This window comes from Prionailurus bengalensis, chromosome A1, assembly GCF_016509475.1.
Source record: "Prionailurus bengalensis isolate Pbe53 chromosome A1, Fcat_Pben_1.1_paternal_pri, whole genome shotgun sequence".
In the NCBI taxonomy this organism is placed as follows: Eukaryota; Metazoa; Chordata; class Mammalia; order Carnivora; family Felidae; genus Prionailurus; species Prionailurus bengalensis.
In genome coordinates this window covers 14,202,149-14,226,349 of record NC_057343.1, presented here as the reverse complement: position 1 = coordinate 14,226,349, position 24,201 = coordinate 14,202,149, and the positions used below count along the sequence as shown (strand labels likewise).

The window sequence follows — 24,201 nt, the reverse complement described above, 5'->3', positions numbered from 1 at the left end:
CGTGGAAGAATATAAGGTTTAAGTGTTTAACATGAATGGCAGGAAGAATGGTGGCATTCTCATGAAAATATTTAAGAATGGAACACATTTGAGGAAAACCATAGGATTGCTTAAGTTTATATTTGTTGGATTGAGAATCATGATGGTATATCAAATAGAATGTGGAATTTGAGATTATTTACATGAAAATATTGATTAAGGCAAACCAGAGGCACGTCTCTAAAGAAGAATCAACAGAAAGAGGATCAAAAGACCTAGGCCGAGTTTTGGGAATCATTCACATTTCTAAAATGAAAAAGGGGAGAGAGAAGCAAACCATGAGACTCTTTAAAAAAAATGTTTATTTATTTATTTTGAGAGAGAGAGCAAGTGTGAGTGAGGGAGGGAGGGGCAGAGAGAGGGGGAAAGAGAGAATCCCAAGCAGGCTCAGCACGTAGCCTGATGCAGGGCTGAATCCCACATCTATGAGATCATGACCTGAGCCAAAATCAAGAGTTGGATGCCCAACCGACTGAGCCATGCAGGCGCCCCAACAAACCTTAAGAGACTCTTAACTAGAAAGAACAAACTGAGGGTTGATGGAGGGAGGTGGGTGTGGGGGTGAGTTACATAGGTGTTGGGTATTAAGGAGGGCACTTGTGATGAGCACTGACTGTTGTATGTAAGTGATGAATCACTAAATTCTACTTCTGAAACCAATTTTACCATATGTTAAGTAGCTAGAATATAAATAAAAACTTCAAATAAAAAACAGAAAAAGAAGCAGCTAACAGAGATAAGAAAAGATCTAACAAAATTTAGGAATAGTAGCAAAGTTATTATAGCACTATTTAAAAGAAAATAATTCACTGGTTGCATTGGCTCAACGAAACAAAAAAATACAAACAAGACCCTTTAATCACTAACATCATTCTCCTTTTGATGATCAAGAATTTAAGTTTTATTGCACATGACTTGTAAAACGCAAAATACAGCACGCCCCAAAGTATATGCAATATAAATTGAAAAGTAGAAAAGACAAAAAGATGCCATCCCAAGGGAGGGGATGGAAAGCTAGAGCTGGAGCTGGCTGTAGCGGGGGCTGGCACGGGAGCTGGAGCCTACGCGGGCTCTCCCTCTAGAGCTGACTCTATCTGTGATGCCAGTGGTGGTATGGTACCAGAGTTGGCACTCGGTGCGGAGCTAGATCCAGCTCTAGAGCTGATGCTCAGACTGCAGTGAGAGAGCTGGTTGTTGGACTGGCTCTAGTTCTGGGCTGACTCTAAGTCTCGCACTGTTGCCAGACCTGGTGTGAAAACTGGTGATGCAGAGGACTCCGGAGCTGGAGTTGCTCGTGACTCTGGAGCTAGAGCCGGAACTGGCGAGAAGTGCGGAGTGGGAGCAAGAGCTCCTGTTGCAGCTGGCTGTAGCTCGGCAGCCAGCCCTAGCTCTACCGCTGCAGCTGGTGCAGACGCTGGCTGTGGCTCCAGAGCCGCCGCTTGGACCTGTCCTGAAACTGGCCCCGGCTCTGGAACTGCTGCTGGAGCCAGTGCTGCAGTTCACAATGGCACTACCTTTATCCCCGGGGCCGGCTCGAGCTCTGTCCTGGAGCGGGTCTGGAGCTGCTTCTAGTTCTAGAGCGGGCACTGCCTTCAGCTCTGGGGCTGGAAGGGGTCCCAGAGCTGTGTGAGGCCTTACAGCTTGTTCAGTTGCTCTCCCGAACTCCACAGGTGCCGGAGCTGGTGCTAGAGCTCGCGGAAGAGCCGCTGCCGACACTTCTACTATCACTGTTGAAGCCATGATCTCGAGTTGGCAACTCGACAAGAAAGACCCAGACCAAGACAAGAGTACAAACGAGATACCAGGAACAATAACAACAACAACAACACAACAAGAACAACAACAACAACAACAACAACCACCTTGGAAAATGAAAGGCAGGGAAGAAACAGAAAAATGAGTCTGTAATTACACGGTTAAGGGATGTGAAGACATTGCAAGCATCAAAAAAAGAAGGCTTAAAAGACAAAGTTGCAAACATCTCCCCCCCCCCAGAAAACAGAAAAAAAAGATAAGGTGCCAACAAAAGGATAAATGGATGCAAAAACCGTAACAGCACCAACAAAAGTAAAGAAATAAGGAAACTGGAGGCTCTCCAACTGAAAGGCCCACTGAGTAGGAACTCTAGAAAGAGTGGATGGGGACCATGGAAGAGAGGATTTAGTTTAAATCAGATAAATTTAAAATTGCTCCCAGGGAGATCCAAAGCATAAGAGAATCTTAAAAACTGAGAACAAACTGAGGGTTGATGGGGGGTGGGAGGGAGGGGAGGGTGGGTGATGGGTATTGAGGAGGGCACCTTTTGGGATGAGCACTGGGTGTTGTATGGAAACCAATTTGACAATAAATTTCATATATTGAAAAAAAATAAATAAAAATAAAAAAAAATAAAATTGCTCCCAGGAATGAAGTACATGACATAAAACCCCTAGCAAGGCACATCATCATAACATTTTCCTTAACACGAGGGTTAAGAAAAAGGCTAACAGGAAAAAAAATACAAAGAATCAAGAATAAGAATCAAACTAAACTTCTTAGTAGCAAATCCAGAAAAGAGAAGAAAAGGAAACGCTTGCACAGTTATGGAGAACATTCAGGGCACGATATCTACCCAAAGTATCAATAACATACTGAGGATAGATGAGTCACATTTTCAGACAGGCACAAATAAATATTTGCTTTTCATCCACTCTCTTTAAAGAACCTAGTAATGGTTTACTCTGCCAAAAATGAGGGCATCTCTCCCACAGGAGAGACAAGATTACATTGTGACAGCCCCCGAATCTCAGGGGCTTAAAAACCAAAGATGAATTTCTTGCTCAAGCTTCAGGTCCATTGCCTGTGTTCCTCTCTACATCTCATAAGGCATCTCATAAACACAGGTTTCTTTCTTTCAAATGAGAAGAAAAAAACTAAATGAGAGAAAAAGGGACAACAAAATATTCCTCAGAAGATAAAGTATATTTTATCTCAGAAATCATCAGGCTTGAATATGGTTTTTAAAGCTCGTTTAATAATTTCTGAATGACAGTTATAAAAATAGCACAAATAATTATTTGGGCATCTTTGAAAATTCCAAACTCTTTACAACCTCAGTAAAATATCATACTCAGTACTGAATAGTAAACAAAAATGTGTAAATGCAAAGAAAAAACTGGAATGTGAAGGGAAAAGTATTCTCCAAGAAAAGTATAACTTGTAACAACAGTTTATGTTGGTAATGTAATAAATCCCAAAAGTGTGTACAAGAAATGACAATCTTAAAACTTTGGAAATGGGATCAAGCCTAGATCATTATTTTCTCACTGCTTAATACTTTCATTAATCAGAAAATATTCCCTCTGAAATATATTTATATTTTGTAGTAATATACTCACACATATATCTCCCTATTACATCATAAATTTGTTAATGAAAGGGAGGATCTTTTTTTTAATGTTTATTTTTGAGAGAAAGAGAGTGTAAGTGGGCAAGGGGCAGAGAGAAGGGGACAGAGGATCTGATGCAGGCTCGACACGGACAGGAGCGAGCCCAGTGTGGGGCTTGAACTCACGAACTATGAGATCACGACCTGAGCCAAAGTCAGACGCTCAACCGACTGAACCACCCAGGTGCCCTGGGATATTAAGTACAAATGCCTGGCATACTGTACATACTCAATGTACTTTTGTTGTCGAACTGAACTTAATCCTCCCAAATTAAGGGTATCGCTTCAATGTATGGTTCTCAATCTGGCTGTACAGAAGAATCAACGGGGGAGTTGTTAAAAAGTACCAATCATAAGACAATAATCTCCAATGACAGGGCCCAGGCATTGGTATCATTTTAAAGCTTCCCAAATTATTTTGATGTAAAGTCAGTGTTGACAACCACTGTCTTAGGTCATCTCTCTCTCCCAAAAAGACTGCACAATACAAACCTCAAAGTACCTAACTTCCCAGCGTGGAGTAATTTAGTCATGAGGTAATATATATTTTTTCCTTCAGACTGTTCACTTATTTAAATTTCCTTCTCATAAATAGTATATTATTGTATCATAATTACATCATAACTTACACCATAATTACTGAAGTATTCACATCCCTAAAATAACACCGTAACTAAGGTCCTTTCCAGTTCTGACATGGCATTTCATTCTCCCACATGGTATTTTTGTAGGACTCAAACATTAACTTCTAGTGACTGTGTAAAAACATGTGAGCAATGATAGAGGCTAGGCAATGGTCCTATTCTTACACTGATGCACATTTGGTTCTGCATTTTAAAAAGTGTTTCTTAAATGTGCATTACCATGTAACTGATTCTAGGAGTTTCAAAAGAATAATTAGGTAAATATTGAGAGACTCACAAGTAGAGTACCTAGCATAGAGAGGAACTCTGTGTTTGTTGTGATGGCTGAGGCATAAACTACAATGAGAGTTGATGAATGGGTGAGAGCCGGACAGGGAAGACACTTTAATCGCTGTCCTAGCTTTCTAACAATTCTCTCTGACATGTAGACTTAGAGAAATTACTTAAAACAAGGGAAACGGACACATGAGAATGTATACAAAGGGGTAATAATCTATTGTCATTTCAACAAAGACAATCTTTTGGCAATGACAGGAAAAAAGTGTATTTTCAAATTGTGTCTACGAATCATTCCAGAAAGTTTTCTGCCATTTGAGAAAACACGCACACATGCATTCATTCAAGTTGGAAAAAAATGAACATCTATAAGAAAAGGTGTAAATTAAACATCGGCATCAAATTTTTGTCTTCATGGGAAACATACTAAACTGGGTTTGAATGCCTGCAGAGAGATGCCAAGTCTGTAGACATTTTTGTCATAATTTTTTAACTCTTCTATATGGATGCATAAAATTTCCTCAAGATGAAGGACTTTTTCAGAGAATTGGATATCAAGTTAAGGATCCTTTGAAACTAAACACTTTGAAGACAAATAGGTTCCAGAAGGATGACAATGAAATCCCTATGTTCTCTTCAACAATCACTTCATGGTAGTTAGATGACCTAGTAGAAATCTCAGACCCAGGACATATTTTCTCCCCCCAACGGTTTTTCCTCCTCTATGTCAGCTCAATTCACATTTCTCATTCCCTTTTGCTTTGTATACAATTAGGTGAACCAACTTAATGTCCTTAGAGACTCAATCCATCTCAAAATCTTTGAAAATATTTCATGGTAAAAAAAGGAGGGTTAAGTTGAAATCTTGTCTTCAGGAACTCCAGAATTGATTTTTTTGCTTTTATATCCTTAATGTCTACTTATCATTAATTGCCAGGAAAAGAAGTAGGTTATGTGCCTCAAATATTTTCCTTGTGAATGTTCATTATAACAAGTGTGCTTATAAATTCTGTGCAGTAAGTTGGAGAAATTAGTAAGTAAAAGGATTGAAGTAAAAACATACTGTATATAAATAAAACCAGATATAACTAATGTTTTCAATGGATACAAAAATGAACTAATGAAAATAAATATGCAAGTATTCAATGTATCTTTTGTTTTCATTTTCATTGCTTATTTTTATGAACATCCTACTAAAGCATATAGGAAAAATCGGATATAAGAAATGAATAATCAATCTCAAAGAGATTATTGATATGAAATTCAGCCATAGAAAAACCATTAGGCAATGTGGAAATAGATCCAATTGGTTACTAAAAGTTGGTGTTTCATATAAATATAAATATAAATATAAATATAAATATAAATATAAATATAAATATAAATATAAACATAAATAAGTATACGTTTCCCAGGATCCTAGTAGATCATTAAATTATGTAAATAAATTTAACACCGCTTTTTATTACAAATATTCTTATGCATATATATATAGATAGATAGATAGATACACACACATACACACACACATACTTGTGTTTGTATTTATAATGAAAAATAATCTAGGTTGTTTTATAAGATATTTTTTAAACAGTATTTTTTCTATAACTCTAAATATATACAATAAACAAACACATTTATATGCTATGTTAAGTTGCTGAAGATATTTCTTCCTTGGTGAGAAAACATATGCTACTAGAAACAATCAGAAAGATATCAAGAAATGATAACTTTATTAAATAAAAAAATAGGGCGATTTGGGTGGCTCAGTCAGTTACGTGTTCGACTCTTGGTTTGGGCTCAGGTCATGATCTCACGGTTCATGAGTTGAAACCTTGCATTGGGCTCTGCACTGACAGTGTGGAGACTGCTTGAGATTCTCTCTCTCTCTCTGCACCTCTCCACATCTCTCTCTCTCTCCCTCTCTCTCTCTCAAAACACATAAACTTAAAAAAAATATGAAAATAGAGGAAATGTTTCATATTTTCTATTTAGATAGGAGAAGGGTAAAAGCTAGACTAGGATTCTTTAAATAAACTTTCAGAGTTGTGCTTTTAATTTAAAAAAAATTAAATTTAAATTTAAAACATATGCAACATTAAAAAAGTTAGGGTTTATCACATTCAAATATGCACTTTAAGATTTAATACTAATGTGGTTTTGAAGAACTTTAGTTTGATAGAATAATAACTTTTAAAACTTGACAATAGGGGCGCCTGGGTGGCTCAGTGGGTTAAGCATCCGACTTCGACTCAGGTCATGTTCTCCCGGTTCATAAGTTCAAGTCCCACGATTGGCTCTGTGCTGACAAGGCAGAGCCTGGAGCCTGCTTCAGATTCTGTGTCTCCCTCTCTCTGACCCTCCCCCATTCATGCTATGTCTCTCTCTGTCTCAAAAATAAATAAACGTTAAAAAAATTTTTTAAATGAACATTAAAGAAATAAAACAAAATAAAAATAATATTTGACAATAAAACAAAATCCTGTACTGGACTATAATCAATGAAATAACAGTGACTATCCTTCTATAATTTCCATGATTTACAAAGGTAAATATTTGTTCAGAAAAATTCGTTTCCTGAGAGCTTACCATGTGTCTGAGACATGGCTAGATGCACTACTATTTTTTAAGTTATACTATACTGTTGAGATCACTTTTTTGAGGATCATCTTTGAATGTCATATTTTTCTAGGGCTAAGAATCAGTGTGTCAGTAGACTGACTCTCAAAACATCATAACTTAGGAGGAGTACACAGTAAAATATAAATATGAAGAAAATTATACCATTAGCATAAGAGCTCTAGACTGTACTCAACTGCAGCACAAAAGTGTTGGCTATTAATAAGCTACTATACATACGTAGCTTCTCAAAAAATGTTCATAAATAACCTAATAATACAATAGACATTTGATATTTCTCAAGATGTACATTTCAAGACCTTGTATTTAGTTATGTTTTGTGACTACCACTAGGCTCATACTATATTCCACAACAAAAGTTCATTATAAAATTGCCTTATTTTCCAGAGTAAATAGAAAACAACCACACTGTATTGAGCTGTTGATGCTGTGTTACTGCTTGGTGAATTCATTCCCACATACCAAATTAGTAGCACACATGGTCTCAACTCATGCCCTGGCAAAACAATAAATGACACTATGCCAGTTACCCATGTTACTACTTAAGAATAGAAGGAACTTTCAATGTTAAATCTTGAATGCTAAGACCCTGGTGTGCTTCACTGGCATAAAGTGCAATCATGTACAGTTACATTCGTTTATATTTTTCATAAATAATCACGTAGCAATAGGTGTATAAGCCAGTACAAGAATGTTAGTGTTGTAGAGACTTAGATATCATAATTTTTAACCCACTCTAAGAATGTTTTACACACACTTCGCTGATATTTGCTTGAAGACTTATAATATTTCTGGGATTCTGGGACAACTTGTTCTATTTTTGGACTCTATTAACATTACAAAAAGAAGCATAGATATTCATATATGGGAGGAAGAGCTGTGGAGACCAATACAGCATCTATACTCATATGTGGCTATTAGAAGTACTTGAAATGTAGCTGGATGAACTAATATGTGTTCTAAGTATAAATTATATACCTGATTAATTTTTAAAAAAATATTTATTTATTTTTGAGAAAGAGAGAGACAGAGTGCTCATGTGAGCCAGGGAGGGGCAGAGAAAGAGGGAGAGAGAGAGAGTACCAAGCAGACTCCTCTCTGTCAGTGCAGAACCTGATATGGGTGAGATCATGACCTGAGCTGAAGTCAGGAGTCAGATGCTTAACCGACTGACTCATCCAGGTGTCCCATACCTGATTAATTTTAAATAATTGATAAACTTGTGTGGTGTTTGGACTTCTGAACAAGAACAAAGACTTGTAAACCTGGCTCCCTCAGTAACTGTTACTTGTGAATACAATTTTCTCATTATAATTAACACAGGGTAGTAACAAGGTCATCAAAATAATTTAAAAACAATATAAAAAAGAGTCTACAAGTAAATACACATATGACAGACAGACACATACACACATATATATATCAGACACACGCACATATACACACACACACACACACCTATCTGATTTGAAAGACAGTATAAAAACAGGAATGTAAAATAGCTCATTAATTATTTTTATATGGATCACATGTTGAAATGATATTTAGGTGAAATAAAATATATTATTAAAATTAATCTCACCTATCTTGTTTACCTTTTTAAATGTGGCAATTAGAAAAATTTTAATTGTACGTGATTCACATTACATTTTTATCACACAGTGCTGCTCTCTAGAGTACCAACTGGGAAAGCAATTTATAAGCCATCACTGCTATAAGACCAATTTCTGCTTACACTAATAACAAGAGAAGTAACTTTGCATTTATGTATAGAAATCTAGTTTGAATGAATATTCATTCAATGATTAGCTGTTATCACTCCTGGGTAGTGAAAATATGAGGTGAGGGGAAGTTTCATTTAACCTTCTAATATCCTAAAATTGTTTTTCTTTTAATGTACAGGAACTACTTATGAATTATAATCTTAATTTTTTTAATGTTTATTTATTTTTGAGAGAGAGAGAGAGAGATAGACAGACAGGCAGAGAGCAAGTGGGAGAGAGGCAGAGTCTCAGAGGGAGACACAGAATCCAAAGCAGGCTTCTGGCTCCAAGCTGTCAGCACAGAGCCCGATGCGGGTCTTGAACTCACAAGCCATGAGATTGTGACCCGAGCCGAAGCTGGACGCACAATGACTGAGCCACCCCTGTGCCCCAGGAACTACTTTTGAATTAATATCATCTTGGCATCTACGGTTAATTGATTTTCAACAAGGGTACCAATACCATTCAATGGAAAGAGAATGGTCTCTCAATAAATGGTACTTGGAAAACTGGATATCCACATCCAAAAGAATGAAGTTAAATCCCTACTTCACATTATATACAAAAATTAACTCAAAATGGATCAAAGACCTAAATTGAGGAACTAAAACTATTAGAGGAAAATATAGGGGAAAATCTGCATGACCTTGGATTTGGCCTTGGGTCTAAAATATGATAGCAAAAGTTTAAGAAACAATTGGACAAAAATAGACAAAGTGGACATTAAAAACTTTTGTGTACCAAAATCAGTATCAAGAGAATGAAAATAACCCAGAGAATAGGAAAAAAAATATTTCCAAATCATATACTTGACAAGGATTTTATATCCAGAATAAAAAACACCTAAAACTTAACCAAAAACAACAAAAAACAAAAAAACGTCAATTAGGGGGCACCGGGGTGGCTCAGTTGGTTAAGCATCCGATGTTGGCTCAGGTCATGATTTCATGGTTCGTGGGTTTGAGCCTTGCGTTGGGTTCTGTGCTGACTTCTCAGAGCCTGGAGCCTGCTTCAGATTCTGTGTCTTTCTCTGCCCTTCTCCTGCTCATGCTCTTTTTCTCTTTGTCTCTCAAAAATGAATAAATGTTAAAAAAAAACAAACAAACACCAACCCCCCCCCCCAAAAAAAAACTCAATTAGGAAATGAAAAAGGGTGTGAATAGCCATTTCTCCAAAGAAGATACAAATTGCCAACAGATGCATGAAAAGATGCTCAACATCATTAGTCATTAGGAAAATGCACATCAAAACAAGAATGAAATACCACTTCTTACTCACTAGGATGACCATAATTAAAACAACAGCAACAAAAATAGAAAATAACAAGTGTCAGAGAGGATATGGAGATACTGGAACACTTGTTGATTCCTCATGGAAATGGAAAAAGTGAGTCATCCTGGAAAACTGGAAATTTCTCAAAAAGCTAAACAGAATTACCACACAACTCAACAATTCTCCTCAAGAATTGTATACGCTTAAAAGAATTGAAAATAGAAACTCAAATAGATACTTGTAGACCAATGTTAACATGGCAGCATTATTCATAATAGTAAGTAGCTATAAACAAGCCACGTGTCCATCAACAGATTAATGGATAAACAAAACATGGGTCTGTAAATAGAATGGAGTATTTATCATTCAACCATAAAAAAAATGGAGTTCTGAGATACGTTACAACATGAATGAACCTTGAAAACATTATGCTGACTGAAATAAACCAGACATAAAGGAATTCCACTTATATAAAATACTGAGAATAGGCAAATCATAAAGATAAAAAGTGAATTAGAGGTACCAGAGTCTGGGGGGAGAGAGATATGGACAGAGTTTTTGTTTGGGATGCTGAAAATTCTTGGAAATAAATAATGGTAATGGCTATCCAACACGGTGAATGTAATTAATGCAACTGAACTGCACATTTAAAAATAGTTAAAAAGCACATTTTATGTTCTTTCTGTTTTACCACAATAAAAGTGTATCAGTCAGATCATCTTGGGGACTGTGTTTTCTTTCTAGTCATGCATTAATTCAGTAAGTAACAATAAATATATATACTATGTGTTAGTTTGCGAAGCATGGATGTCATAATGGTGAACAGAAATATAAAATTAACTTTGTTATGGTGTAAATTTGTAGTGTAATTGAAGTGGATTAACATCCATAGAGTAACCTTGGAAGACTTTAAGGCTTTGCAGCATCCTTAAGAAGTCTCTCCTTTTGAATAATTTCAAACATTCTATAATTTAAAATACTCTCCATAGATTTTACATAAATATACTGATGACACTATACATAACTAATTTTTTCCACTGGCTGTATGGAATGCTTCGAAATGAGAGGAAATACTGAACATAATGCTTATCCAAAAGGAAATTCCAATGAACTGGATAAAGAAAAGCATGCGTATATCAAATGTAAGAGCATTTAATTAAAACATGTAAACAGGCACCTGTATTTACTATCTAGATGTATGTATTTCAAATGCTAAAGGGAATGATGGAGTGATTAGAACCACATAATCATGAACAAGAAGCTTCATGAAAGAGAAGTTTGAATTAACTGGGAAGATATGAAGTAACACTAATAATCCTGTAGTTTGATAATGTCAGTAGTTACACCATTACAAGAAATGAAATTGCTTTGATCTATATACACATGCACAAATGAATGCATGTAAAAAACAGTGAAGGGTGAATAATGCTGTGGGAAGGGCACGTGGAACTCTAGGTACTATTTTTGCAACTTACTGTGAGTCTGAAATTATTTAAACAATGAAAGTAAAAGAGGACACAATTACTTATCACATAATAGCTATTAAAAATAAAGTATGTTGAAGTATACATTGGACAAAAGTAAAACAACAACAACAAACCACCTAAAATCAAGAGAATGTGTAATATTTGTAGGACTGTGGAATGCATACACATTATTGTTGCTATTTTTCAAAGTTGCGGTAATGTGTCTGAAGAATTTATAAAACGTAAACATAGAAAAATAGAGACGGGGGAAAACAAACATGCCAAAATAGCTAGAAAGAAAGGAAAGGGGTGGATATTGTGGCAAAGTATGGGAAGAGGTTCTAGGTCAGGGAGGTGGTCTATCAGTGACCCAGGGAAATCTGTCTACCTCAGAATATGCTATATTCTTTCTCCTCTCCTACAGAAATTGTAGCTCCCAAGGATTATTGTATGGGTGGACAAGGCTTACAGATTTCTTTTTGTCCTGTTTTTAGTAAAATTATAAGAATACAGACATGAGAAAAAGGGCTGTTGTTTCTCTTATATTTTACCATTTACATACAGCGGAGCTCAGAACTTCTGTTTATTCATCATTTTCTTCAGTTTACAATTTGAGTTGGATATGAGTTAATTAATACACAAGGATGAAAGTATTTATATCATGCACAAGAATTACATATATTATAGGTAGCTTGGAAAATAAATATTTTATGACATAAAACTGATAGACTCAATGTTCATTATACCTCCTAACTTTTCTAGGAGTTGAGTAAAAGAAATCAATAATGAAAGACCACATGGAAATAATCAAAAGTAATTTGAATTGTATGTTCTTTAAATCTTGGATTAAATTTTCATAGAGGGATGCCATAATAGTTGGGTAAATAACAGACTGAGTCTGTTGCATTTGTTCAGTAGGCATTCTCCCCAAGATACATTAAATGGAAATACTTTTTTTCCAAATGTCTATATTTTTACTATAAATCTTCTCCACATTTTGTAATAACTTTATTATGACTCAAGTTGACAGTAATCTTCATGCATCATCACATGTGCAATTTCCTGCTAAACTTTTATTTCTACTTAAGACATATTACAAACTTTATGGCGAGAAAGAGGGTATGCTCTGGGAAATTTCAAAAAACTTTAATGCCTAATTTGCCCCTTTAACTTTGAGAGGATGTTATGCCACAGATAGAAGTTGGGGCCAAGCACTGTCCAGAGAAAAAGGCAGGGATTTGTGAGATATTCAGGAATGAAACAGAGGCTTTATTTCTCCTAAACGCTGAGGCAGAACTTATAAAAGCAAACACCAGGAACTACTCAATACTAATCACAAGTTAGAAAGTTCTTATCAACTTCAATTCTACACTATTAACATACAATAACACTTTATATTAAAAACTACCCTTGAGGAAACATTGTTTCATATACTGCCTGGAAATGGGTAACTCCCTACGTGACAAATTAAACCCAAATAAACCTATTGTGTGGTTACTTAATTTCTGATGTACTTAAAATGAGGCTGGAGTGTGCTCTAAGCACGTCACAGCTCTAAGCTGGAGTGTGGTCTAAAGCATAAAAGGCTTAGAGTGTGCTCTAAGTCTGGGCGGCTCACTTGGTTAAGCTTCTGACTTTGGCTCAGGTCATGATCTCATGCTTCATGAGTTTGGGTCCCATATTGGGCTCTGTGCTGACAGCTCAGAGCCCAGAGCTTCAGATTCTGTGTCTCCCCTCTCTCTGGCCCTCCCCTACTTGCACTCTTTCTCTCTCAAAAATACAAATAAATAAATAAAATTTTAAAAAAATATATCATACTACAATTTTTTTACTCATCATTGAGTTCAAACTCAGCTACATAACAGGCAAGTTTCACAGATAACACCAGACCACATTAAGAAATGGAAGCATGTTACCAATAAATCTTCAGTAACCAGCACAAGGCTAATATAAAAAAGCAGTCACTAAATAAATAATTGTGACACAATTTCATCAGAAAACTAGGATTTCCTATTTCTGAAGATGCTTTTAAAAAATCTAATCCAGGGGTGACTGGGTGGCTCAGTCTGTTAACCATCTGATTCTTGATTTCGGCTCAGGTCATGATGTCAACGGTTCGTGAGAGCCAGCCCCACGCTGGGCTCTGTGCTGACCGCACGCAGAGCCGGCCTGGGATTCTGTCTCCCTCTCTCTGCTGCTCCCCCCACCCCCCAAAAAAAACCACTGAAAAAAATCTAGTCCATCCCAAGTTTTCTTACATTTATCATCTTACTATAGACACCCCAAATGTTTTCAATAGTGGGCACTCATGAACGAGTATGCACTACTAGCTTTCCATATTCATCTCATCTGTGTTTTTACCTCTATCTTTGGTTTATTATAGTTGGAAGAAAAGTATGTCTTTTTCCTTTGTACCATCTGAATAAACTGTATCAAATTGGAGAAAAAATGAAAATTTTAAAAGTTCAAATACTAAATCATCTGAAAAAGGAAGATTGTTCCTCAGTTGTGGTTCTTTTGTTAAGTGCTATGTTTAGAAGTCCTGGGTCTGAGCCTTGATCACATCAGTGAAGTCACTAACTTCCTTTTTATTTAACTATATGAAATATGTAGAAAAAAAAAGGCAAACAAAACCACAAAATAATTCATGTTAGTAACTTCATACACAGATTCTAAAGAAACTTGCAAGGCTGACTTCTATTTTATGTTACGTATATGTTTTGGGATTTCTAATGAGAATAAAAATGATTTACTAAGCATGCATTTTGCTTAATCAGTACTTCAAGTCAGAAAGTACTTGAATACTGAGAGACATTACTTTTTACATAAAAGTTTCTCAATTTATAAAACGTTTTCTATTGAAAGATAAGGCACAGAAAAATGCAATGACATCTGCTAAGCTTTACTTAGAAAAACTTAAAGAAATCCTAAGGGATAACATCACTCAATTTTTCCTGGAGTACCTCTGATGGAGACTTCCTAAAAAAAAAAATCTGGAAATAATTAGAAACTATTATAGTACCTAAAAAAGTTTACTTGAAAACTAAATCTGCTATTCATCAAAGAACACAATACACTCAGAATAATGTAATAGAAAATTAAGGTACATATATAGAATGACATAGAGCACCTCAAACAAATGTAATTGTAAAGTATTAAAAAAAAAAAGTTGACAGAAGACAGTGTCAGACCTGTGGTATCCTGAAGAACACTAGGAAACACTACATTTAGCTGATTAAGCAGTGATTTTGTTAAAACAAAATATATTATTTGACTTATTTTATTTCAGTTCATTTTCTTTCTAAACGACAAGAAACCAATTCTTTTTAAAAAGATACTACTAAGGCGCAACTTTAATACACATTGAAAGGGAAGAAGAACAAAGTTAATTCTTAAAATGTACTCTTGTGTCGTCAGGTATGCATGGGAAGGAAAGCTATGCAAAATATTGTAAGAAACATTTGGGTATTTGTGGAACAATAAATGCAATGCAATGATAATGCTAATAGCTTCTTAAAAGTAAAAATATGTTCTCGACAGAGACCTAAAATTCCACTGGGGAGTAGACTGGATGGCATGTCCCTTGGAGTTTAAAAGGCTGTCCATATGAACTGAATTATCCTTGACAAGTACCTTCAGACACTTGTAATACGATCTCATGTAAATTTAGACCATATTTTACACACAAACCAGTGGCAATAGTAAGTTTGTTCAGGAGCTCAGATAAGAAGAAAAGAAAAACTGATATCTTTAGTAATAGTTGTTAACATGAAATTTCCGAAATGAAAAGCATAAAAATTAAAGTAACTAATGTGTTGTCACAAATGAAAGAAAAACAAATATTGAGAGAAAGATTGCCTTTTCTTTTCCTTTTTCAATCCTTAGCTACCTAGTCTCTCCAAACAAAAGTTTATCCTTCAATAGTTTATCTAAATTTGGAAAAAGAAAAACACATTTTAAGCAAATAAATAAACAGAAAAATTCCATTTGCGTTGGAATTTTAATAACATAACTACCATCAAACTTATAATAAATCATAACAACATAGAGCCATAAATATTTATAAAAAGCTGACTGTAAGATAAAACAAAAAGACAACTCAGAACTCTGTAGCTTTAAAGATTCCTCAGGACTGCCCTGGCACAAAGACAGCCCTACAAACTTTGCTAATTCTACAGGGATCAGCTCCATTGTCCAAGAGACGCATTAAGGCCTGTAGAAGAGAACCCAGCTTTGGAGAGTGCTAGGCCCAGCAAGCTCCAGAGCATCATTAACTGTAATTATTTTCCTTTATCAGAAGTCTGCTACTGCTATGGTTGTCCTGCTAATGGATGAAAACAGGACATAGATCATCTTGAATTTGAGTAGTAGAGAAAAATGACAGATTAAAATAAATTTTAAAGGCATGTCTATTTTTGTGAGTGTCCTTAAAACCAAGATTTTACACATCCATGGAAAAATTAATGATCTATAAAGATGGTTTCATAAGCTAATTTCACAGTATTATCATAAACTCATCCCACCTCAACTGTATTAAAGTAAGATTATTACTCATTATTTCTTTAAAAATATTTTATGGAAAGCAGCATTTCAGTTTAACAAATAACAGAATGATGGGAACTATTTTTTACAAACATACATTTTGTAGTCACTTAAATGAAGTATATTTAATCAATTAACCACTTGAAATATTTAAATACACTCTGAATTATTTAAAAATTTCAACTTAAAAATCAAACTGAGAGACATGTTTATAATATTGCTTTGCTGAAACACTGAAAGAAAGTGCACTGCACAGAGTGCTTAAATTTCTCACTCTTCCTTTCAATCAATATCTGAGGCAAAGTTTCATCTCTAGGGCCCTTAATGGCAGGAATTCCTGGAGCCAGCAAATGAGTAATGTTAAACCTATGATTAGATGATGAGGCCATCAAAGACACTAGACCCTAATGCTACATTCTTCTTTATTTCTCTGAACTGCAGTAAAACCCAGAGCTAAAGAAGAAGGAATTTTAAGGTACTTTTTTTTCCCACAAAAGCTTTTTTTTTCTTCTTCTTCTTTTTTTTAATACATGTGCATCATCAAGAACCTAAAAGGTCCGGATCTCTCCAAATGTCTCTTGAACTCAGGACTCTGGCAATAGGTAACAATTTTCAAATGCCCTGCAAATGAACTCCTGCCAGAGATGCTGTTTTCTTTATTCTTCATATTCTTCCTGGCTGAAAAGGGAGAAATGGACCTAATGGTTTCCCTATGAATATATTCTTCAAGAAAATAAACCTAAAGACTGGAAATCAATAGGTAAGTCTTGGTTGTTTTGTTTTTGCTAATATTTTAAAGGTGATCCTTTAAATATTGAAGCCATATTGTTGTTTATTTGGGAGTTAGCTGCAGCTTCAGACGGACCTCAAGGTCAGTAACTAGAAAGAGTTTAGATGTATTTTTCTTTCTATTGAGGAAACTAGGGATAAATGTAATAACTACTTATTACAAATACACATAAGCTGTTTTTCTTGTTCTCATAATACAAAATATTTAATATTTATATGAAAATCAGGATCACTCGGAGACTTGACTGAGCTGATAAGACAGACCACTGGGTCCCTAATTTTAGTTATTAGAAAAATGTAATACATGTATTTTAATTTCTTATAAATGCTAAGAAGAAAGAAAACCCCAAAACTATAAATTGTATTTTTGAATCTGATTATTAAAGATAAATAGCACAAGTAGATTTTTGGAATGTATCCTGAAATATACAAATTACCTTAAAAAAGAGGAAAGCCACAAGGTATTGTATCAAAGGCCATTCACTAATAAGCTGTATTTTATACTCCGCTATTGTATGAAAAGGCTTTGCTTTCATTATCTCTAATCTAATAGAAGAAATCATTTAACAATAAATGTCAAAACTATAAATTCTACTATACCATTTTTAAATGGCGACATGTAAAGAAGGGTATCAAAAGATCTATAACAAATTACACACACACACACATATAATATATATATATATATATTTCCAGATAGGAGACAATAGAAGGATAGGGATGGTGGGAAAGAATAAGATAGCTAAAGCGTGTGGAAGAAGGCAGAGGGAGACTATATAAATATTCACACAGTACAATCATCTACATAAAAATATCTTAATATAAATTATTTTCATCATCTATAAGAGATGGAAGTTTTAAATATATATAAACAAATACAAATATATGCATATGCATTCTATGACTAAAAATCCTCATGGAGTTTAATGCAATCCAGTGAATGAGATTTCCTACCTGAGAACAAAGCAGCATAACGAGTTCAACCACAGACGTGCTGGACTTCATACAAACGAGGCCTGCAATGAAGAAAGGTTGAAACAATAAATCTCCATGGTAGAAATCATCATTCCGAGTTAATTAATTACGTGATTTTAACTTATCAAAACTTTCTTTAAAATAGAACTCCTAAAATAAAATAAATGGAAACATTCACATAGTTTTTATGACAATTATAAAACATTCAGATATTCAAGAAGTTATAAAAAATACTTAAAAAATTGACTTCTTCATGCTTGGGTTATTTATTTGGTCAAGGCATTTCTCATATTTAAACAAGGTACAGGGTAGTTATTGAAACTGGTGAGCTTGTTAGAGCTACTTTTATTCCAAAGACATTTGCTATGTGACTGTCTCTAGAACAAAGAACAATAATCAGTGAAGATCTGCCTAAATTTTCTTCTAAAAACACAAAATTAAAATAATTTACAAATAGTAACACTCCCTCGGTTGTCAGTTGTTAAATGTTTTTAAAATATTTTAGAAAATGAACTTCACACACAAGTATCACATTAAGCTATGTTTATAAAATCTTCCACTGTTGTGTTTCCAAAGTCTCTGAACAGTCATCAGTAGAGAAAAGAATGAAATGTTATATAATTTGTACATAGTAATGGCTACTATTCATTGATCACTTACTATGTGCTGGGCACTGTGTTAAGTGTCTTATATACATAGTCTCATTTAATTCTCATTTCTTTTTTTAATTTTTTTTTTTTTTTTTAGTTTTTTAAGTTTACTTATTGAGAGAAAGAGAGCAAGCACATGTGAGCATGAGTCAGGGGAGTGGCAGAGAGAGAATCCCAAACAGGCTCTTTGCTTTCAGCATGGAGCCTGCTGTGGGGCTTGATCCTAGGAACCTGAGATAGGACATGAGCCAAAATCAAGAGTTGGACGCTTAACTGACCAAGCCACCCAGGAGCCCTTTAATTCTCATTTTTTACTCCGTTACATACTATTACTATACTCATTCTACAGGCAGGAAAATATTCTTCCCACAAACAATTTAAACACTAATTATTCATCAAGACTTTTCCTAATCAAAAGGATCACTGCTGAATAACATATAATTAGAAAGCAGATCATGATTGGTAGTTTTTTAAAAGTGCCAGCAATAGAGGAAGATATAACTAAGAATTAATAACCATCTTGGGTTGAGAGTATGTAATCATGATGCTTCTTAATTAAAAAAAAAGGGTTTTAAAATATTTTTGCTTTTTAAAAAAATTAATAGGTTTGTTTTTTCTTTTCACATGAGCACAAAAGTAATCTGTAAAAGCATTGTATATAGTAGGAAATGCCATGGTCTTACATTAGTTGTTGCTAAATGGAAAGTTGAGGTGGAGCCAGCTTTTTCTTCTTAAGGTGATTTCAATAAACAGTCTCAAATGCCTTCTAGGCTGTAGCATGTATATTTATTGTAGGTAGTGGATAAATACCCTTCTGTGCCCACTCTGCTAACAAGACTATCCTTATTGTACACATGACAGAAAAAGCTGTAAAAAGGCGCTAGTATTCCATCTTATCAGATCTTTGGGCAGACAGTTAACTAATGAAATAAGAGGCAGATGTGAAAAGCTCATTTAAGAGACAATTGCTGTAATTGATCAGCAATTCTCATGCTCAGGAGCTGGAGAGTCAAAAAGATTAATGGGACATTTATCACCTGTTGGCTACTCAACTATTTGAAACTCTGACAAAACTAAGTAAAAGGCCAAAGAACTATGCACAGCAAAACAATCATAATTATGATATGTACTCCATATCAGTTTAGATTTTAGACTGCAGGCTATATAAAAGAGAACTATAAAAAGAATTATTCACCATATATTTATTTTGCATATAATTTTTTTAAATACATAACAACTTAAAGTAAAAATTAGGAAAAATATGCAATTGCATTAATTTCTCAGACTCATTCTTTAAAGGAACTTCTAAAAGACTTCTATGTTACAAGAATGCTCACAATTTTTACAAATTCTGACATAAGGAAAAATAAAAAATGTCCCATCAATGCCTTGTTCAAAGGACATAACAAATCAACAGCATAGCCACACTGCAATTTGCAATCAGGACAGCCATTGGGATTTCAACTCCATAAAGCCTCACAACTTTATTAATGTGTTTTGTCTAATTGGTTTTGAACAGAAGGAACTAATGGATTCTCTTTTAAAGGAAGAAAACATCCAGCTTTGACAATGAGAACACAAGCAGAGTCAATTCTGGAAAACTTATCAGCCTTCCAATTCTATACAATCACTTTGGTTGGAACTATTTCTAGTATTACTATAACAAATAGGCTAACTCCAATGTTTTTCATTACAGATACTAAAAATACAAGCAATGTCTGATGACACTCTATCCTTGCACACTTTCTAAATTAAAAAGTATCCACACCTGAAAGTTTAAGATGTAGGAATAAACATGGTTTTTTATAACTTTAATCATAAGCTCAAGAAAGCCCATATTTATCTAGTGATGCTATAAAGAACTCAGGCTGTATAAGCATAAGGCAGATATTTTATAAGTGTATATTTCAAACAGGTTGATTTTATCCTTTTTGTACCTGGCAAGAAATTCATAATCAAATCGACTCATTTGGCATCTACTCATAGGAGCACAGTACAGTGTTAGCATTGAGGAATTAAGACATTATCTATACCTTCCCAATGCTCCAAGTTTTTAATTCACATCTAAGGTTATCTAACATTTACCAGGAGCTTTGTCATTTACAAATCATTTTTTATATATTTGCTATCTCATCTGATTCTCTTAACAACTCTTTGATTTAGTTATTATTACCTCATATGATAGATAAAATATGAAGATTCAGTGACTGGCCCAAGGAGTTTCCCTTAGTAAGTAGTGGAGCTGAAACCTAAATTCAAGTCACCTAACTTGAAAGCCCATTTAATGTCTTCTGCAGAGTTACGTAAATAATTAAACATGACTAGGATGGCAATATGTGGCTATGAGAAAGGTTATAATGGTTGATTCCAACTGGGATGATTTTGACAGCTTTCTTGGAGAAGACAGCATATGTTAGTCAGACGTGGGGGAAAAAGCATTATATTTAGCAAAAGCACAGAGGGGAAAGGGAACAAAAATAAATCTGAAAGACCTTTATTGCTTAGGGGAAGGATGAGTAGAGTATAGGAGGCATTTGAAAGTGGGACTGAGGCCTAGGGTAAAATTCAAATGTAAATAAAGATTTATTTATTTTTTTAATGTTTTATTTATTTTTGAGACAGAGAGAGATAAAGTGTGAGCAGGGGAGGGGCAGCGAGAAAGTGAGGCACAGAATCCGAAGCAGGCTCCAGGCTCCGAGCTATCAGCACAGAGCCCGACGTGGGGCTCGAACTCACAGTGAGATCATGACCTGAGCCGAAGTCAGATGCTTAACTGACTGAGCCACCCAGGTGCCCCCAAACATAAGTAAAGATTTAAAGCAGTAAAATTACAAATGTTTTTGAAAGAGAAAGAATGTAGAGCAAGATACAAAATTGGGGAAATGTTACAAAGGCTAAGGTATGTATTCCGATTCTCTGATCACTTTTCCCACCCTCTCAGGGAGGTAGCCCCCAAAAGAGCTGTACACATGCGCCTCTCCAACAAAAATCTAGTTAGAAGTATTGGCCAGTTACTAGACTATTTCCACCAGCAAATATACATTCACCAGAATATTCTGACTAGAATTACTAATCCAATACTGTATACCATACAAGTTACCAGTATAAAATTAACACCTGGAGTGAAGAAAATAAATATGTATGTAAAGGAGATACTCAACAGTGAAGAAAACTGTCTAGTAATAGCTTTTGAATATATTGTGAACTATACTGTTGAAAGATAAAGTCAGCTGAGTGTCTACATAGAAGCACTTGAGAAGATTAATTGGATGGACAAATTTGAGGTGGCCCAGATGCAGGAAGTAAGGAATGAAAAGATCTGAGTAGACCACCATCCAAAACATTGGCAGTTCTTTTGGGTTCCCACTTATTAGGGGTTAGAAGTCAGCTTTATTTTCAGAACTCCACTTCCCTACCATAAACAACAAAACAAAACAAAACAAAACAAAACAAAACAAAACAAAACACCCCACCAAACCCCATTAAAATGTAAGATGAATGGAAAGTTAAAAGTTTGACCTTTGGGAGAAAGCTATCTTTCTTTAACTCAAGGAATACTGAAAGGTCCAGTGATGCTGTTTTAATACAGAGCTGTCAGACTCTTCTGAGTCAATCTGTGAGTCTGATTTCATGTATCTGTAAAATTAGAACAAATTAAAAGAACCCTTAGCTTCAGAATAGTATGGAGAAATTCTCTCTCTGGCAGGATGTTCCTCACAGTGGGAGGTAAGGGGTGTGAAGCCTTACAGTGATAAGCAAGGAACCACACTCCCAGCAAGGAATCACACTCATAGGTGGGACTCATCTTTTAAGCGGTATCAGTGTTCCTTCAGCAAGCGTCCTCTACCAAGAGAGGAGACCTACAGGCATCTATGACTAAGGCAGTGCTCTGAGTATGCTTGCAATAAATATCAATTAATGAATAAATCTGGAAACCATCATTCACTGAGTAACTGCTATAGATGATAGAGGAAAAAAAACATAAGATTTGGAGAAAAATATAAGAGTATTTTGGAAGGAACAAGAGCCCAATTCATTCAAAAAGCATTTATTGAGCTTAATGTCTAATGTGTCAAATAACCATGTCAAGTACTAAGTATAAAAAGAAGTAAGGAAAGTGGCACAGATTTTATATACAAATAATCATGTATAGAATCCTAGGAGGTAGACAGAAAGTACAAAGTGTTAGAAGCACAGAAAGGTAGTGAGCAACTGTGCTGAGAATTTACAGGGTATGCACTATGTCATTTGGAAGACGTCATGCTTATCTAGGCAAAAAAAGGAAAGAAGGGAAAGTCATCTGAGGCGACAGAAATATTAGAGGTATAAAGAAACAAGAACTAGATAGTAAAATGGGGTTGGAGTATTATGTTGCCTTGTGCAAAGGATGGAAGGCAGCAAGTGGAAATGAAGACAGATTGAGAGAGAGAGAGAGAGAGAGAGAGAGAGAGAGAGAGAGAGAGATTGAGGAAGCAGGACCATATATGGTACGTATTCCTAGTGTCAACAGGGAGCCCCTGAAGGATTCTAAGCAGAGGGAAGACAGAATACCATCTATTTTGGGAAGATCCCTTTCTGTAAGTGGTAGAGGCAGAAATCCACAACTGTAGAGTCCAGTCAAGACAATGTGAGCCTGAGCTGAAGGCAGTGACAAAGCAAATAGAGGCAGATGTGAAAGTCATTTTGGAATGAGACGAGACAGTATTTCAGACAATAGGATAGGAGGTTAAACAGCAGGGTACAGGAGCAATGAAAGTGTGAGTGGCGAAGACTTTACCTGAGCTACAGATAACAAATGAAGCAGCAGAGATGTGGAAAGAAAGTGCCGAGTTTCATCCTGGACAAAATTAGAAATATAGGCAAAAAATTAATGTTGAGTTTTAGGAGTGTATGTTTTTGAAGTATAGATGTTCTAACTCTGACAAACCAGATATAAAGAAGTCAGGCAGAGAGCGTGGTGTTTAAGAAAACATAATTATGTAATTTTTAGAAGAGTTCCTACCAGTAGTTTTAAAATCTAGTTTTCTATTTCTCCTCATAATAAAATATCCAAATTAATTTTCCATCTAACAGACATGACTATTCTGATAATTTGAGTTTTAAAAATCAAGTCTTCCCAGGACTATTTAGTTTTTTTTTTTTTTCCAAAGTTTTTATTTATTTTTGGGACAGAGAGAGGCAGAGCATGAACGGGGGAGGGGCAGAGAGAGAGGGAGACACAGAATCGGAAACAGGCTGCAGGCTCTGAGCCATCAGCCCAGAGCCTGACGCGGGGCTCGAACTCACGGACCGCGAGATCGTGACCTGGCTGAAGTCGGACGCTTAACCGACTGCGCCACCCAGGCGCCCCAGGACTATTTAGTTTTTAAATAACTTTCTAATGATTTTAACTTTCTTAAATTCCGAAATTAGTAGAGATTGAGGGACACTGAAATGGTTAAAATAGTTTCATTTTAGTAACAAATGTGGAATAAAAACTACAGACCTTGAAAGGAATTGAATAGGCTCGCTCTGCTTCACTTGTTTTAGCTTCAGTGGTCCACAGCTGCTAATTTCTTTGAAAGTCTCTGTTCCATGCAGTTTTCACAGTGTATTATAAAGCATTCTAAAATACAGTATACACTGTATACACCATATGTATATCTGTGTCTATCATTTATGTCTGTTGCAACGCTTACACATCTCTATCAGCATAATAGCAATGTCCTTTTTTGGCTT

The 24,201-nt window shown here is 35.3% G+C and overlaps 1 protein-coding gene across 11 annotated transcripts in view; it reads right to left on the bottom strand.

Annotated features, from left to right (window-relative positions):
* Positions 1-24,201, bottom strand: part of NBEA (neurobeachin) — a 685,885-nt gene that overhangs the window by 339,939 nt on the left and 321,745 nt on the right. For all 11 annotated transcript variants that reach the window (XM_043576682.1, XM_043576704.1, XM_043576721.1 and 8 more), the window contains one exon: positions 17,813-17,874. In XM_043576682.1, coding sequence (XP_043432617.1) covers positions 17,813-17,874 — 62 coding nt within the window. The remainder of the gene's footprint in view (positions 1-17,812; positions 17,875-24,201) is intronic.